At 45.0% G+C, this 16,031-nt stretch overlaps 1 protein-coding gene across 1 annotated transcript; it reads left to right on the top strand.

Moving 5' to 3' along the window:
- The first annotated feature begins 3,486 nt into the window (after positions 1–3,486).
- slc16a6b (solute carrier family 16 member 6b) lies at positions 3,487–15,187 on the top strand. Its single transcript, XM_070923690.1, has 5 exons — positions 3,487–3,718; positions 5,224–5,367; positions 11,894–12,022; positions 13,640–14,563; positions 14,654–15,187. The coding sequence occupies exons 1-5, from the start codon at positions 3,487–3,489 to the stop codon at positions 14,941–14,943; spliced, it is 1,719 nt and encodes a 572-aa protein (XP_070779791.1). The 3' UTR covers positions 14,944–15,187.
- The last annotated feature ends 844 nt before the right edge of the window (positions 15,188–16,031 follow it).

The following is a 16,031-nucleotide window of genomic DNA, read 5'->3' as shown; positions in this document are numbered from 1 at the left end:
AGCGATCCCTATTTTACCATTGTACATACACTGATGACCCCCACCGGCCCCCACCCACATACAATTCCAGAAGAGGGGGGAAAGCAGCCTACTTCTTTTGAAATATCTTTATGTACATTTCATTATGAACAGAACAGTTAACTGTATAATGAACCTCAATAGTGAACTTAATACCTGCAGGAAGTTACTATAAATTTCTGAATAGACTATTTCCTGTGGATATTGCAAAGTATCAGACGAGATTTCCTTATATTTTTAGGAGCACAATTCTATGTCTGTATTATGATTTTCTATTAATTTCACTATCATATGTACATTTTAATAGTCCAAGCAGCCTGGCTTTATAATGAATACATAAGAAGATATAAACTCACCAACCAATGAATAACCCTTACATTTAGTTGTTAATTAAATATATGTATATTATATTTTATATAAGGACACTGCCCTAAAAGGAGCTACACTACTCTTATATCACACTGTTCCATTAGTTGTTAAATATAAATCTAATTGATTTTGAGACATATTTAGAGTTACCACTTTCTATATTTACAAAAACCCTGGTTTTCCATTGAAACGCGGTGTCGGTGTGTGTGTGTGTGTGTGTGTGAGGGAGAGAGAGAGAGAGAGAGAGAGAGAGAGAGAGAGAGAGAGAGAGACAGTTTCCGCGTCTCTCGCGGGGGACGCCCCGCGCGTTCGTGAAAGCCGACAAAGTTGCGCGCGCGCACTTCAATACCGGCTCGAGCCGGTAAAGAGCTGCAAAAACAGGCAGGAAATAGTCCACCGAAGACAAAAGATGCGGCCGGTTGTGACAGAGCGAAAATAGACCAAAGCAATACTGGCTTTACTGTTAGTATATTCATATAAATATATATATATATATGTATATATGTGTATATATATGAAAAGACGAGGAGATAGGAACCCCGGCCGTGTCACACCAGGAGGCAGCTTTTCCAACCTCTCGGGTTCGCTCTGCGGTAAGTAAGACGTCAACTTGGCCGCTCCAGCTGTGGGATGCTGCCTGGCCCCGGCCGTTCCGCTTTGTGAAGGTGTGGATGAAAACGGTAACGTCAGGACGGCTTCTGGGTGTGTGAGAATAACGATGCCAGGGCACATCTGTGTCGATACTAATGAGACTGACGACATCAGTGAGTCCAGTTGTCGACGCCAGACAGGCACGCGCGCAGGTAGAACGCAAGTAGCCGGTGTAAGTTTGATATTCATTTATCTACGAGGTCAAACGTGAAAAGCTTAGAATAAGTGTAAACCCAGCGGAACTGTTGAGCTCCTACTTGCGTGAGACACATTGACATCATCCCTCCTCTTCCTCCTGCTCCTCCTCTGCACTGCGGATTGCCTGACCGCGTGGCACACATGGCGTTTAGAGCCTAATGATAATAGAACACTGTATCTTACATTGAAAGACCCGAAGGAGCCAATGTTACATAACAAAGAAACGCATTACAATCACAGTGGGGAGTGCTCCTCCCCAGGTGAGTCACTCCAGTGTCACAACCCCCCCCCCCCCCCCCCCCCCCCACGCCCTTTCCCCTACTGATATGATAGTTCATGATAATAATTAGAACAATTCTGGGAGGTATCTATCTGTGTCATGTGTTTTGCTTGTAAATCTTCAATCTCTAATAATGAATCAGTTGATGCCAAGAAAAAGAAAGAGGATCAAGCAGAACCTGTTGTACTAATAAAGGCTTTAGCTGTGGATCCATCCTCCTAGTGCACTTGCGCCGACCGTGCATGCAGCCTGTTACAGTCGCTCCTGTTTGTTTTCAGATTTTTTCTTAACTCAGTACTTTTTAACATACTTTGCATAGGGTTAGATGCTTCTTTTTGAAAGATCTCTTTGACTTTTTGGGCCCGTATCCAGCGGCCATTAGTGGTAATCCATTTTAGAGGGTTACTCCAGGGATTCAGCATTGCACATCCATAAAGTTGTGGGACGTTCAAGGGACAGGTTTGACTTTTGTTTTTTTTTGTTTTTTTTTAAAGAGGGTCATCACCTTTAGTTCGTAATGCCGGCTTTCTGAGATCTCAAGCCCAGCTGGAGATAACCCTGATGACATCATCAGGGCCCACATCTCAGTGGAGTGCCCCTTTAAGGAGAGCTTCACTTTCCGGTTTTTGTTTCAGTACCCAAATTTGGGGATTAGGCCATTTTACAAGCTTTAATATCACTTTACTGCAATGAGACATTCTTTTTTTTAAATCGTCAATTTAGAATAAGATAGAGAATAGAAGTATAAATTGATTCATGAGTAATGTTGTATAAAGAATGTTAAACTTGCTAGATAGAAATTGCATTGTTGTTGCTGATAATTGGTTGATAATAAAAGACAAAGCAACAGAGCACCTACAATTGTAACAACAATCAGTAACTGCATCATTTCGAACAAACATGTACTGCTGATTATCATGAATGAAAAAAGTTACACATGGACAGACAAAATTTGGACATTACAAAAAAAAAAGGTCTATGTCTAATCTAGGGCCGCTAATAATTGTTTTCATTTTAGGTTCATCTGTCAAATGTGTTTTCAGCTAATCAATTAATCATTTGTCTATATAAAACGTCAGAAAACAGTAAAAGAAAAAAAAAGCCCATTATAGGTTTTCTGTCTGGTTTTGTCTGGCCAACAGTCCAAGTTTTTGATTAGTTGACCAATGGTTTCAGGTCTAGTTTAGTCCTTAAACAGATGCAGTCTACAGGATGTACATCCAATATCTGATGTTAACAAAGAATCAAATAACTGCAAAGTGGGGGAAAAAAAAGGAAAGAGAATTAAAGCTTGTCGACTCTGCAACTATCAGGGCTTTTTAACCTCTTGTTTTCACAGCACATTTAGTGGTTGGTTCAGCCTCAGGCTGTATGGGAAACCGGCCTACTATACTAGCAGTGCGTGCTGATTTGGCATAAAATGTAGCATGTAGCATGTAGCATGCAGTATGCAAACAAAAGCAAAATATGTAGTATGTCAAAATGATTCTGAACAAATCTCCAGTATGCATCGGACCAGTCTACCTCGCCTACTGTGTCCCACAATGCAAAGCACAGGCGGTGGTTTCCCATTGATGTTACATGAACTTTCACTTATTTCACCGCAGCAGTCCAGAATCTGTTTCCAAACAAATTTATGGCAAGAAATGAGCAACCCAGTTTCTGAATCTTACCTCATATTAGACCTACAAGGCCTCATTATTATTTCTGCTTTCCAAAACCAGAAACCTGCTAAGCCTGGCCGGGCATACTGCAAAATAAATTGATTTGACTGCATTTGTCGGTAGTACGTGGCAGTCGGTTTCAAATACAGCCACAGTGTTCTAATCAACTGTGTTTTCGGCAGTAGCAGGAAGCCGTTTTCACCAAAAATCGTAGTGGACTCCTTCTGTGGCCAAGAAAATCAACAAATGCAGCCATAAGAGGACAAAATAAGCTCTGTTTCTCCCCCCAGGTGGCCTGCTGTAGCCATGAGGGTGCCCCATTCCCAGCGTTGTTTGGGTCCAAATGTTTACCCAGAGGTGCCCGATGGCGGCTGGGGCTGGGCTGTGGCCCTGGCCTTCTTCGTGGTGGAGGTCTGCACCTATGGGACCCTCAAGAGCCTGGGTGTCTTCCTCCAGGATCTGATGGAAGAGTTTGGGGAGAGCAACAGCCGAGTGTCATGGGTCATCTCCATCTGCGTCTTCATCTTTACCTTCACTGGTCAGTCAGAAGCTTTACAGAAAATATTGATTACCCTCTAATGATCATTAGTCTGGATGATCTGGGGCCAGTTGTTCAAAAGTAATCCGATGGGATTACGGCTATCGGATTGGATGAAATCTTGAAAATGGGTCTCTCAAAAGGAAATCTGGATTCTGAAAATCAGATCGGATTACATAATCCAATCCTGTTGTTAATCTGGATAAAACCCTCAGTTTTAGCAGGATTGGGATCATTTTGATCCAAAAGAACATGATGATTCTGATCCCAGCTGAAGGGTGGATTCAGGGTGGATTTCAGGATCAAAATGTCATAAAAACCTCAAAATTGATCACAAATAATCTTAAATCATGTGATTTAAATACATTACACATACAAAATCTGACAATTTAAAAAGTATTAAGGGTGATCCCAATCCAATTTTCTTTGACAAATCGGTACAAAAGTACGACTGATTGCCTCATCCTGGTTAGAAGGGAAAAAAGGGTTTTCCAAATCCGGATCATTCTGATCCCGATTAAATTTTTTGAACAACTGGCCCCTGATGATTATCAGAGATCTTCTTCTTAGTTGCAAACAGTAAACCACTTTTTCACTGTGATCAGCTTCTACAGTAACCTGATTTCTTAAATACCGTGTAAATGTTGTGTAAAACTGGTTTATGCATTCGAGGTAGAGGATTCTGATATCCCGGCTAACTTTGTCCTGGAGAAAGCTGACTTCTTGGCCATGTAAACACATAACCAACCGGTTTCTAATCCGCTTTTCACAATGTAGACATGAGCAGGACAAAGACTTGAGACACAGAAAGTACCACTGTGACAGCAGAGCAGCAGGACACAGAGCCATGCCTCCATGTAGGGCTGCAACTAATGATTACTTGCATCATCAATTAATCAGCTGATAATTGTTTAGTCCATGAAATGTCAGAAAATGGCCGACCGACAGTCCAAAACCCAAAGACATTCAGTTTACTATGACTATTTAACTAAGAAACACAGCAAATGTTTCTACTCACATTATAAGTTGAATATTGGACCAGGATCGGCTTCCAAACTATTCGTGATGTCACAAATCACGCTCGTAGGCCCCGCCCCTTAAAAAAATCAGGTTTTCAAGGAGCTCAGAGAAGCTTTCCACTTTCAGCAGATGAACGGAAAAACAGCCTTCTTGTGTCAAACTCTGCACATACATCATTCTGCACAGTGAAGCTCAAACATCCAACTGTAGCAACAAGAAGAGAAAGGGGAGGGGGGCTCTAAATAACTTACTTACAGCAGAAATGTGGTTACTGATCTGCTGCATGTATATGTGGATCTACAGTATCCAGTAAACATACTGATGCCCCATTCTAAGACTGGACTAATAACCTTTAACAGAATTATGAATAAACTCACCCACCCATAATGTCTGCACAGTAATAACACACCTATGTGACCCAAAGTTCAAAGGAATTGAATAAAATGACTGTTCTGTCTGTACTGCCCCGCCCTCCCCACCCCCAGCCCCCCTGTCCATGATGCTGAGCAACCGCTTCGGCTATCGTCCAGTGGTAATGGTGGGAGGCTTCCTCATCAGCCTGGGAACCGTCACCTCCGCCTTCGCCAGCTCCATCAACGAGATGTACATCACCATCGGCTTTGTTTCAGGTGCTTACCAAAGTCACACCACCACAGCCGTCAGCTCATCCATCTATTTGTCTGTCTGTCTACATCCATCCATCCATCCATCTGTCTGTCTGTCTGTCTGTCTGTCTGTTTATCTATCTATCTATCTATCTATCTATCTATCTATCTGTCTATCTGTCTATCTGTCTGTCTGTCTACATCCATCTATCTGACTGCCTGCCTGTCTGTCTGTCTGTCTGTCTACATCCATCTATCTGTCTCTGTCTGCCTGTCTGTCTGTCTGTCTACATCCATCGATCTGTCTCTGTCTGTCTGTCTGTCTATGTATCTGTCTGTCTGTCTATCTGTCTGTCTGTCTACATCCATCTATCTGTCTCTGTCTATCTATCTATCTATCCATCTATCTGTCTGTCTGTCTGTCTGTCTACATCCATCTATCTGACTGCCTATCTGTCTATCCATCTATCTGTCTGTCTACATCCATCTATCTGTCTCTGTCTGTCTGTCTGTCTGTCTATCTGTCTCTGTCTATCTATCTATCCATCTATCTGTCTGTCTACATCCATCTATCTGACTGCCTGCCTGTCTGTCTGTCTGTCTATCCATCTATCTGTCTGTCTGTCTACATCCATCTATCTGTCTCTGTCTGTCTGCCTGTCTGTCTGTCTGTCTACATCCATCGATCTGTCTCTGTCTATCTATCTATCCATCTATCTGTCTGTCTGTCTGTCTACATCCATCTATCTGACTGCCTGCCTGTCTGTCTGTCTGTCTATCCATCTATCTGCCTGTCTACATCCATCTATCTGTCTCTGTCTATCTGTCTGTCTATCTGTCTCTGTCTATCTATCTATCCATCTATCTGTCTGTCTACATCCATCTATCTGACTGCCTGCCTGTCTGTCTGTCTGTCTATCCATCTATCTGTCTCTGTCTGTCTGCCTGTCTGTCTGTCTACATCCATCGATCTGTCTCTATCTATCTATCTATCTATCTATCTATCTATCTATCTATCTATCTATCTATCTATCCATCTATCTGTCTGTCTGTCTGTCTACATCCATCTATCTGACTGCCTGTCTGTCTGTCTGTTTGTCTGTCTATCCATCTATCTGCCTGTCTACATCCATCTATCTGTCTCTGTCTATCTCTCTGTCTATCTGTCTCTGTCTATCTATCTATCTATCCATCTATCTGTCTGTCTGCCTATCTATCTATCTATCTATCTATCTGACTGCCTGCCTGTCTGTCTGTCTGTCTGTCTGTCTACATCCATCTATCTGACTGCCTGCCTGTCTGTCTGTCTGTCTATCCATCTATCTGTCTACATCCATCGATCTATCTCTGTCTGTCTATTTATCTATCTGTCTGTCTATGTGTCTGTCTGTCCGTCTGTCTGTCTGTCTGCCCCATCTACCTGTTTGTTGAAGTATGTGTCTGTCTGTCTGTCTGTCTGTCTATGTGTCTGTCTGTCTGTCTGTCTGTCTATGTGTCTGTCTATGTGTCTGTCTGTCTGTCTGTCTGTCTGTCTGTCTGTCTGTCTATGTGTCTGTCTGTCTACCTGCTTGTTGATCTGTCTGTCTGTCTGTCTGTCTACATCCATCTATCTGACTGCCTGCCTGTCTGTCTGTCTGTCTGTCTACATCCATCTATCTGTCTCTGTCTGCCTGTCTGTCTGTCTACATCCATCGATCTGTCTCTGTCTGTCTGTCTGTCTATGTATCTGTCTGTCTGTCTATCTATCTGTCTGTCTGTCTACATCCATCTATCTGTCTCTGTCTATCTATCTATCCATCTATCTGTCTGTCTGTCTGTCTACATCCATCTATCTGACTGCCTATCTGTCTATCCATCTATCTGTCTGTCTACATCCATCTATCTGTCTCTGTCTGTCTGTCTGTCTATCTATCTATCCATCTATCTGTCTGTCTACATCCATCTATCTGACTGCCTGCCTGTCTGTCTGTCTGTCTGTCTATCCATCTATCTGTCTGTCTGTCTACATCCATCTATCTGTCTCTGTCTGTCTGCCTGTCTGTCTGTCTGTCTACATCCATCGATCTGTCTCTGTCTATCTATCTATCCATCTATCTGTCTGTCTGTCTGTCTACATCCATCTATCTGACTGCCTGCCTGTCTGTCTGTCTGTCTATCCATCTATCTGCCTGTCTACATCCATCTATCTGTCTCTGTCTATCTGTCTGTCTATCTGTCTCTGTCTATCTATCTATCCATCTATCTGTCTGTCTACATCCATCTATCTGACTGCCTGCCTGTCTGTCTGTCTGTCTGTCTATCCATCTATCTGTCTGTCTGTCTACATCCATCTATCTGTCTCTGTCTGTCTGCCTGTCTGTCTGTCTACATCCATCGATCTGTCTCTATCTATCTATCTATCTATCTATCTATCCATCTATCTGTCTGTCTGTCTGTCTACATCCATCTATCTGACTGCCTGTCTGTCTGTCTGTTTGTCTGTCTATCCATCTATCTGCCTGTCTACATCCATCTATCTGTCTCTGTCTATCTTTCTGTCTATCTGTCTCTGTCTATCTATCTATCCATCTATCTGTCTGTCTGTCTGTCTGTCTGTCTGTCTGCCTGTCTATCTATCTATCTATCTATCTATCTATCTGACTGCCTGCCTGTCTGTCTGTCTGTCTGTCTGTCTGTCTGTCTGTCTGTCTGTCTACATCCATCTATCTGACTGCCTGCCTGTCTGTCTGTCTGTCTATCCATCTATCTGTCTACATCCATCGATCTGTCTCTGTCTGTCTATTTATCTATCTGTCTGTCTGTCTGTCTGTCTGTCTGTCTGCCCCATCTACCTGTTTGTTGAAGTATGTGTCTGTCTATGTGCCTGTCTGTCTGTCTGTCTGTCTGTCTGTCTGTCTGTCTGTCTATGTGTCTGTCTACCTGCTTGTTGATGTAAGTGTGTGTCTATCTGTCTGTCTGTCTATGTGTGTGTCTGTCTGCCTGTCTGTCTGCCTGTCTGTCTATCCATCTATCTGACTGCCTGCCTGTCTGTCTGTCTGTCTATCCATCTATCTGTCTGTCTGTCTGTCTACATCCATCTATCTGTCTCTGTCTGTCTGCCTGTCTGTCTGTCTGTCTACATCCATCGATCTGTCTCTGTCTATCTATCTATCCATCTATCTGTCTGTCTGTCTACATCCATCTATCTGACTGCCTGTCTGTCTGTCTGTCTGTCTGTCTATCCATCCATCTGCCTGTCTACATCCATCTATCTGTCTCTGTCTATCTGTCTGTCTATCTGTCTCTGTCTATCTATCTATCCATCTATCTGTCTGTCTACATCCATCTATCTGACTGCCTGCCTGTCTGTCTGTCTGTCTGTCTATCCATCTATCTGTCTGTCTGTCTACATCCATCTATCTGTCTCTGTCTGTCTGCCTGTCTGTCTGTCTGTCTACATCCATCGATCTGTCTCTGTCTATCTATCTATCCATCTATCTGTCTGTCTGTCTGTCTACATCCATCTATCTGACTGCCTGCCTGTCTGTCTGTCTGTCTATCCATCTATCTGCCTGTCTACATCCATCTATCTGTCTCTGTCTATCTGTCTGTCTATCTGTCTCTGTCTATCTATCTATCCATCTATCTGTCTGTCTACATCCATCTATCTGACTGCCTGCCTGTCTGTCTGTCTGTCTGTCTATCCATCTATCTGTCTGTCTGTCTACATCCATCTATCTGTCTCTGTCTGTCTGCCTGTCTGTCTGTCTACATCCATCGATCTGTCTCTATCTATCTATCTATCTATCTATCTATCCATCTATCTGTCTGTCTGTCTGTCTACATCCATCTATCTGACTGCCTGTCTGTCTGTCTGTTTGTCTGTCTATCCATCTATCTGCCTGTCTACATCCATCTATCTGTCTCTGTCTATCTTTCTGTCTATCTGTCTCTGTCTATCTATCTATCCATCTATCTGTCTGTCTGTCTGTCTGTCTGTCTGTCTGCCTGTCTATCTATCTATCTATCTATCTATCTATCTGACTGCCTGCCTGTCTGTCTGTCTGTCTGTCTGTCTGTCTGTCTGTCTGTCTGTCTACATCCATCTATCTGACTGCCTGCCTGTCTGTCTGTCTGTCTATCCATCTATCTGTCTACATCCATCGATCTGTCTCTGTCTGTCTATTTATCTATCTGTCTGTCTGTCTGTCTGTCTGTCTGCCCCATCTACCTGTTTGTTGAAGTATGTGTCTGTCTATGTGCCTGTCTGTCTGTCTGTCTGTCTGTCTGTCTGTCTGTCTGTCTATGTGTCTGTCTACCTGCTTGTTGATGTAAGTGTGTGTCTATCTGTCTGTCTGTCTATGTGTGTGTCTGTCTGCCTGTCTGTCTGCCTGTCTGTCTATCCATCTATCTGACTGCCTGCCTGTCTGTCTGTCTGTCTATCCATCTATCTGTCTGTCTGTCTGTCTACATCCATCTATCTGTCTCTGTCTGTCTGCCTGTCTGTCTGTCTGTCTACATCCATCGATCTGTCTCTGTCTATCTATCTATCCATCTATCTGTCTGTCTGTCTACATCCATCTATCTGACTGCCTGTCTGTCTGTCTGTCTGTCTGTCTATCCATCCATCTGCCTGTCTACATCCATCTATCTGTCTCTGTCTATCTGTCTGTCTATCTGTCTCTGTCTATCTATCTATCCATCTATCTGTCTGTCTACATCCATCTATCTGACTGCCTGCCTGTCTGTCTGTCTGTCTGTCTATCCATCTATCTGTCTGTCTGTCTACATCCATCTATCTGTCTCTGTCTGTCTGCCTGTCTGTCTGTCTACATCCATCGATCTGTCTCTATCTATCTATCTATCCATCTATCTGTCTGTCTGTCTGTCTACATCCATCTATCTGACTGCCTGTCTGTCTGTCTGTTTGTCTGTCTATCCATCTATCTGCCTGTCTACATCCATCTATCTGTCTCTGTCTATCTATCTATCCATCTATCTATCTATCTATCTATCTATCTGACTGCCTGCCTGTCTGTCTACATCCATCTATCTGACTGCCTGCCTGTCTGTCTGTCTGTCTGTCTATCCATCTATCTGTCTACATCCATCGATCTGTCTCTGTCTGTCTATTTATCTATCTGTCTGTCTGTCTATGTGTCTGTCTGTCCATCTGTCTGTCCGTCTGTCTGTCTGTCTGTCTGTCCCATCTACCTGTTTGTTGAAGTATGTGTCTGTCTGTGTCTGTCTGTCTGTCTATGTGTCTGTCTGTCTATCTGCTTGTTGATCTGTCTGTCTGTCTGTCTGTCTGTCTACCTGCTTGTTGATGTAAGTGTGTCTATCTGTCTGTCTGTCTATGTGTGTGTCTGTCTGCCTGTCTGTCTGCCTGTCTGTCTACCTGCTTGTTGATGTATGTCTGTCTGTCTACCTGCTTGTTGATGTATGTGTGTGTCTGTCTGTCTGTCTGTCTGTCTGTCTGTCTGTCTCTCTATGTGTCTGTCTGTCTACCTGCTTGTTGATGTAAGTGTGTGTCTATCTGTCTGTCTGTCTATGTGTCTGTCTGCCTGTCTGTCTATGTGTCTGCCTGTCTGTCTACCTGCTTGTTGATGTATGTCTGTCTGTCTACCTGCTTGTTGATGTATGTGTGTGTCTGTCTGTCTGCCTGTCTGTCTATGTGTCTGCCTGTCTGTCTACCTGCTTGTTGATGTATGTCTGTCTATCTGTCTATGTGTATGTCTGCCTGTCTCTCTGTCTGCCTGCTTGTTGATGTATGTGTGTGTCTGTCTGTCTGTCTATGTGTCTGTCTGCCTGTCTGTCTATGTGTCTGCCTGTCTGTCTACCTGCTTGTTGATGTATGTGTCTGCCGTTTACAGAGTGACCTTTGCCCTGCAGACGTGTTGTCTTGTTGAACAGCCTGTCATGAGTGAACTAAAGGGACTCCTAGCAGTGTCAACAAACAAAAAAACGCATCAGTCTGTCTCTTCCAGAACTGTCCAATGACTGAGAGCTGATCAGCCTCCTCTAAAACGCCCCACAGTGAAGTCTACTCCACGATCTTAACTCTCTAGGGAAGGACTGACAGAACAGAACAGAACAGAACAGAACAGAACAGAGCCTTCCTCAAAATACTCTAAATTCCCTTTCAGATCAGGACTGATGGAACAGGAAGTGGCTGAGGAGGAAGGAATACACTTCCTGAATGAAAGTCATGGATTGGATGATGAACAAATTGGTGAAACTTAACTTTTCTTTTCTTGGACAGAAAGCACTGCTAGCCCTCCCACCATGTTTACCATGTCTGTCTGTCCTCTGAAACAGACCCCTAGCTAATTTGACAACCCCTTCTCCTCTCCCCATCTCTCTCTCCTTTTTTTTTTTTTGTCTTTACATGCCTATTTTCTTTTAGCAGCAGCTGCAGCAAAGCTGAGTCATCTCACGCAGCCAAAGGAGTGACCTGACACCTTTGACATCTTTGACACACACACACCCCCCCCTTTTGCCATGCAGTGTTCCTACCATGCGGGCCAGTGGCTGTGATGCCCCCCTTTTCTCTTCTCCCCTTTGTTTACAGGCCTTGGCTACTGCCTCACCTTCCTCCCCACTGTCACCATCCTAGCCCAGTACTTCTCCAGAAGGCGAGCCCTCGCCACCTCCGTCGCTTCCTCCGGAGAATCCTTCGCCATGTTTGCATTTGCTCCAGGCGAGTGTTCAGTCTCATTACCCACTGCTGCCCATCATGAAGTGGAACTAATTGACAATAATTGTTATATTGAGTGTGAAAGTTCCTTATTTACCTCGGAAGCAGTTGTTTGACATAAAAAGCTAGCTACTAGCTTTTTCTGGGGCTTTTAACCACATCCCCTCAGTGGGTCGACTTTGTTGAAACATGCGTCTGCAGAGAGCGACAGCAGCCATTTGTTGGCAACTGAGCAAACCTAGGTGACAAATACACTGCATTTCCTGTGACTGCTTCACAATAAAAGCCCGCCCTCGTTATTTTTCTCCAGTTGAAAACCTTGAATGTGAATCAGCAGCAGGACGACATGTTGGGCTGGCATCAGTGGTAACTTCACCCAGCTCTGATGCGACTGAAGGAGAGTAAACAGTGAACGGCGAGGCTGATGTCAATGACATCCAATCACAAACAGTAACCGTCCCTCGTGTGTAGGAAGTAAATCCAGCGTGGGAATGGCGGACCCCGTCAATAACAAATGAAAACTACAATATAAAGAGCTAATTACATAATGTAAATGTATTGAATGGCTTTTGCTGGTGCTGTCTGCACCATAAATAGTGTCAAAAATTGGGTTTTGATTTCATCTAAAGCATTCAATTCAATTCAATTTTATTTATATAGCGCCAAATCACAACAAAAGTCATCTCATGACACTTTACAAATAGAGCAGGTCTAGACCGACTCTTTATAATGTTATTACAGAGACCCAACAGTTCCCACCATGAGCAAGCACTTTGGCGACAGTGGCAAGGAAAAACTTCCTTTTAAGAGGCAGAAACCTCGAGCAGAAGCAGACTCTAGGTGGGCGGTCATCTGCTTTGACTGGTTGGGTTTGAGAGAGAGAGAGGGAGAGAGAGAGAGAGACATAGAGAGGGAGGGAGAAAGAGAGAGGGGGAGAGACAGACAGACAGACAGAAACAGCATTATAACTTTAACCACATAGTCCAGATGGATGTTGTATTTATTACTCCAGTCAAAAGTCCTCATTTTCTGGTCTGCTCTCCTTCATCATCTGCTCTAGCGGAGATGTAATAATAATCTGCTTTATTCATGTTTAAAATTGTTTAGCTGAGAAACATCCAAATGAAGATAAACTGGATCAAGTGATAAGTCCAGCCAAGCCTAACCTTTCTAGCATTGCCACTTACAGGTCTTTTCAGTGTAAAAGCCTGCCACTGCCTTCACATCAAAACACATTCATTGTGAAACACATGCAGAAAGTGTAGCTTTTCCTTGAGGTTACCACAGCAAAGCAGTTTCGGCTCCTACTGTGACAACGGGCCAGTAAATATCGCCGCGGGGCCACCCCTGGGTGAATGTCAGAATCTGTGTAAATATGAACAGGATTTGGTGTTAGGGTGCATATTGACTCCTACTGCCTACGACGCCCACGAGTGGTTTAGTGGTTGACTGCTGGACCAGTCCAGTAGTAGGTGAAACCCCTGTCTTGCATGATGACAACTGAGCAAACTCCATTTGAGGAAGACAGTGAGAGTGGTTGAAATATCTGGAAAAAGCTAGTAAGTGGACCTTGAGTATATAATAATAATAATAATAACCTGTGCTGTTCTCTCTCCACAGCCTTAACTACACTGAAGGAACACATTGGCTGGCGCTACTGTCTGGTTGTCCTCGGCATCTTACAGGCCTCTGTGATTGGCTGCGGGCTTCTCCTTCGTCCAATCATTATTATGCCGCCACCTGCAAAGGAGGACGATGAATCGGACAAAGAGTCTCTCTCCCTGAAGCAGCTGCAGACTGTCTATGAGCTGGAGAACGAACAAACCAGAACCTCCATCCGTTCAGGGGTCTCGCAGGGCTCGGACGACTCAGGGGTCACCTCCCTCTCTGCTTCAAACGTAGACCTGAGGACTGCAGGAGCCGAAAGCAAGGCTCTCATTGGGGGGGGGGTGCAGGGCAAGGAGGGCCAGGAGCCGTCACTGTCCACACTTCCCAACCCCGCCAAGGAGAAGGATGAGGGGGAACTGGCGGAGGTGGAAGCGGGTTCTCTCCAGCCCTCCAGTCCCAAACTCCTGGACTTCTCTGTGCTTAAAGACGGTGCCTTCATCTGCTACTCCCTCTTCGGCTTGTTCGCCACTCTGGGCTTCTTCGCCCCGCAGCTCTACATCATTGATCTGAGCAAGAGCCGGGGCGTCGGGCCCACCATGGCCTCCTACATGCTCTCTGTGATGGCCGTGGCCGAGATCTTCGGACGCTTGTCCATCGGGGTGGTGTTGAACAAAGTCCGCTGCAGGAAGACCCTGGTGCTGCTGGGCTGTGTGATTCTGCTGTGCCTGGTGCTGGTGGCCTTCACTATCGTGTGGGAGTTCTGGGGCCTTGTGGTCTGCTGCGCCCTCTACGGCTACTTCATGGGCACCGTGGGCTCCACTCACATCCCCATGTTGGCTGAGGAGGACGTGGTGGGCATCCAGAAGATGGCGTCCTCAGTGGGAGTGTACGTCTTCATCCAGAGCTTCGCTGGGCTGGCAGGGCCGCCGCTAGGAGGTACGAGATCTCCGCCGCCTTTACTGTCCGACTTCACTCATCAGTGAACCTCTGTGTGGATCCTAACAGCTGTTTTATCTTTCCTTCCAGGTGCGTTGGTGGATGCCACAGAGAACTACGGCGCTGCCTTCTACTCCTGCGCGGTGGGAATGGGCCTCAGCGCCATATGCCTGGCTCTGGTCGGCCCGGCCAAGTCCGGCATGTGCCAAAGAAGTAGCAGAAGCCAAGAGGAGAGAGGCCTGCAGCTATCAAGGGGGACAGAGGAAGAGGAGAAAACGTCTCAGGACAGCGACCAGTCTGACTTTTTGGATGTGGACTTGGCTCCGGAGGACAGTCCGGTCAGACAGGCCGTGGATCGGGGCAGTGCCTCTGTAATATGACCACAGCATGACATCACCTCATGACCACTGACAACAAGTACTGTCCAGATGCACAGTGAGGCTGCATGATAGAGGCTGCACAGCGTCACCAATCCACAGCGGCGGTCTTCACAGCTGCCGCCGCCGCCACCGCCGCTTCCGAATCTCAGGTGTCACTCTTTCACACTCTGGCAAGCTTGAAGTTCACTGCTTCCCAGGACGGAAGCAGTCTCTCCCCCTGAGACCAAAGGCGCATCCACGCCAAGCACATGGGCTCACACCTTTTTTTTTTTGTTTTGTTTTTTTTCCCTCTCTCTGTGTCATTTTAGTTTGTTTTCAGTCGGAGCGGGAGTACCCCTACCTCAGGAAAAGACGCGTTGTCGTCATGGATACTGAGGTGTCACGAGGATTTGAGTTGTACAAAACACGACATGATTCCTGCTCGCCCTCTTCGTGCAGTCCCGCGGAACACCTCGCACGTTGTGTATTTGTGACGCATGCCGGAAGCACGCGCGACAACCACGACATGACACGGCCACGTCTCTGTCTTGGAGAGTGAAACAAACAAACAAACAAACAAACAAACACACACACACACACACACACACACACACACACACACACACACACACACACCTCATGGCTTTAAAAAAAAAAAGAAGTAATTCTCCTTGCAAAATGAACAGGAGGCGATCTGATGATGATTTCACTACTAAGAAAAATGTATGTCATGCAGTTTTGTACATCCTGTCTGTCTCCTATCTGTTGGTCGTACGCACATTCATGTTACCGATGATTTCATTACTACGACTAACGGTAACTATAGCAATACCGATCTTTCTGAATGACTCACGGAGCTCCGTGTCGGCCCCCTGCTCTGCTTTTGGGTAAAAGCATGATCCTGTTGACAGCAGACAGCAGTGAAAAAGGCAATCATGATGCAATAGACGGACTTGAGGGTTTTTAATGGTGATTTTCCAGCGCCATGGCTAACTAAATACATGTTAAAAGTGTAGAACCAGAGATGGTCATGTGCAGTATATATATATATATATATATATATACATATATATGTGTATATATATATGTACATATATATATATATGTAT

This window comes from Enoplosus armatus, chromosome 17 (assembly GCF_043641665.1).
Source record: "Enoplosus armatus isolate fEnoArm2 chromosome 17, fEnoArm2.hap1, whole genome shotgun sequence".
NCBI classification, from domain to species: domain Eukaryota; kingdom Metazoa; phylum Chordata; class Actinopteri; order Centrarchiformes; family Enoplosidae; genus Enoplosus; species Enoplosus armatus.
This window is presented reverse-complemented; position numbering and strand designations above follow the sequence as displayed.

Coding starts and splice junctions, on each gene's coding strand:
- slc16a6b (XM_070923690.1), top strand. CDS start 3,487: ATGAGGGTGCCCCATTCCCAGCGTTGTTTGGGTCCAAATGTTTACCCA. Junction 5,368..11,893: donor CACCATCGGCTTTGTTTCAG/GTGCTTACCAAA, acceptor CTTTGTTTACAG/GCCTTGGCTACTGCCTCACC. Junction 14,564..14,653: donor GGCAGGGCCGCCGCTAGGAG/GTACGAGATCTC, acceptor CTTTCCTTCCAG/GTGCGTTGGTGGATGCCACA.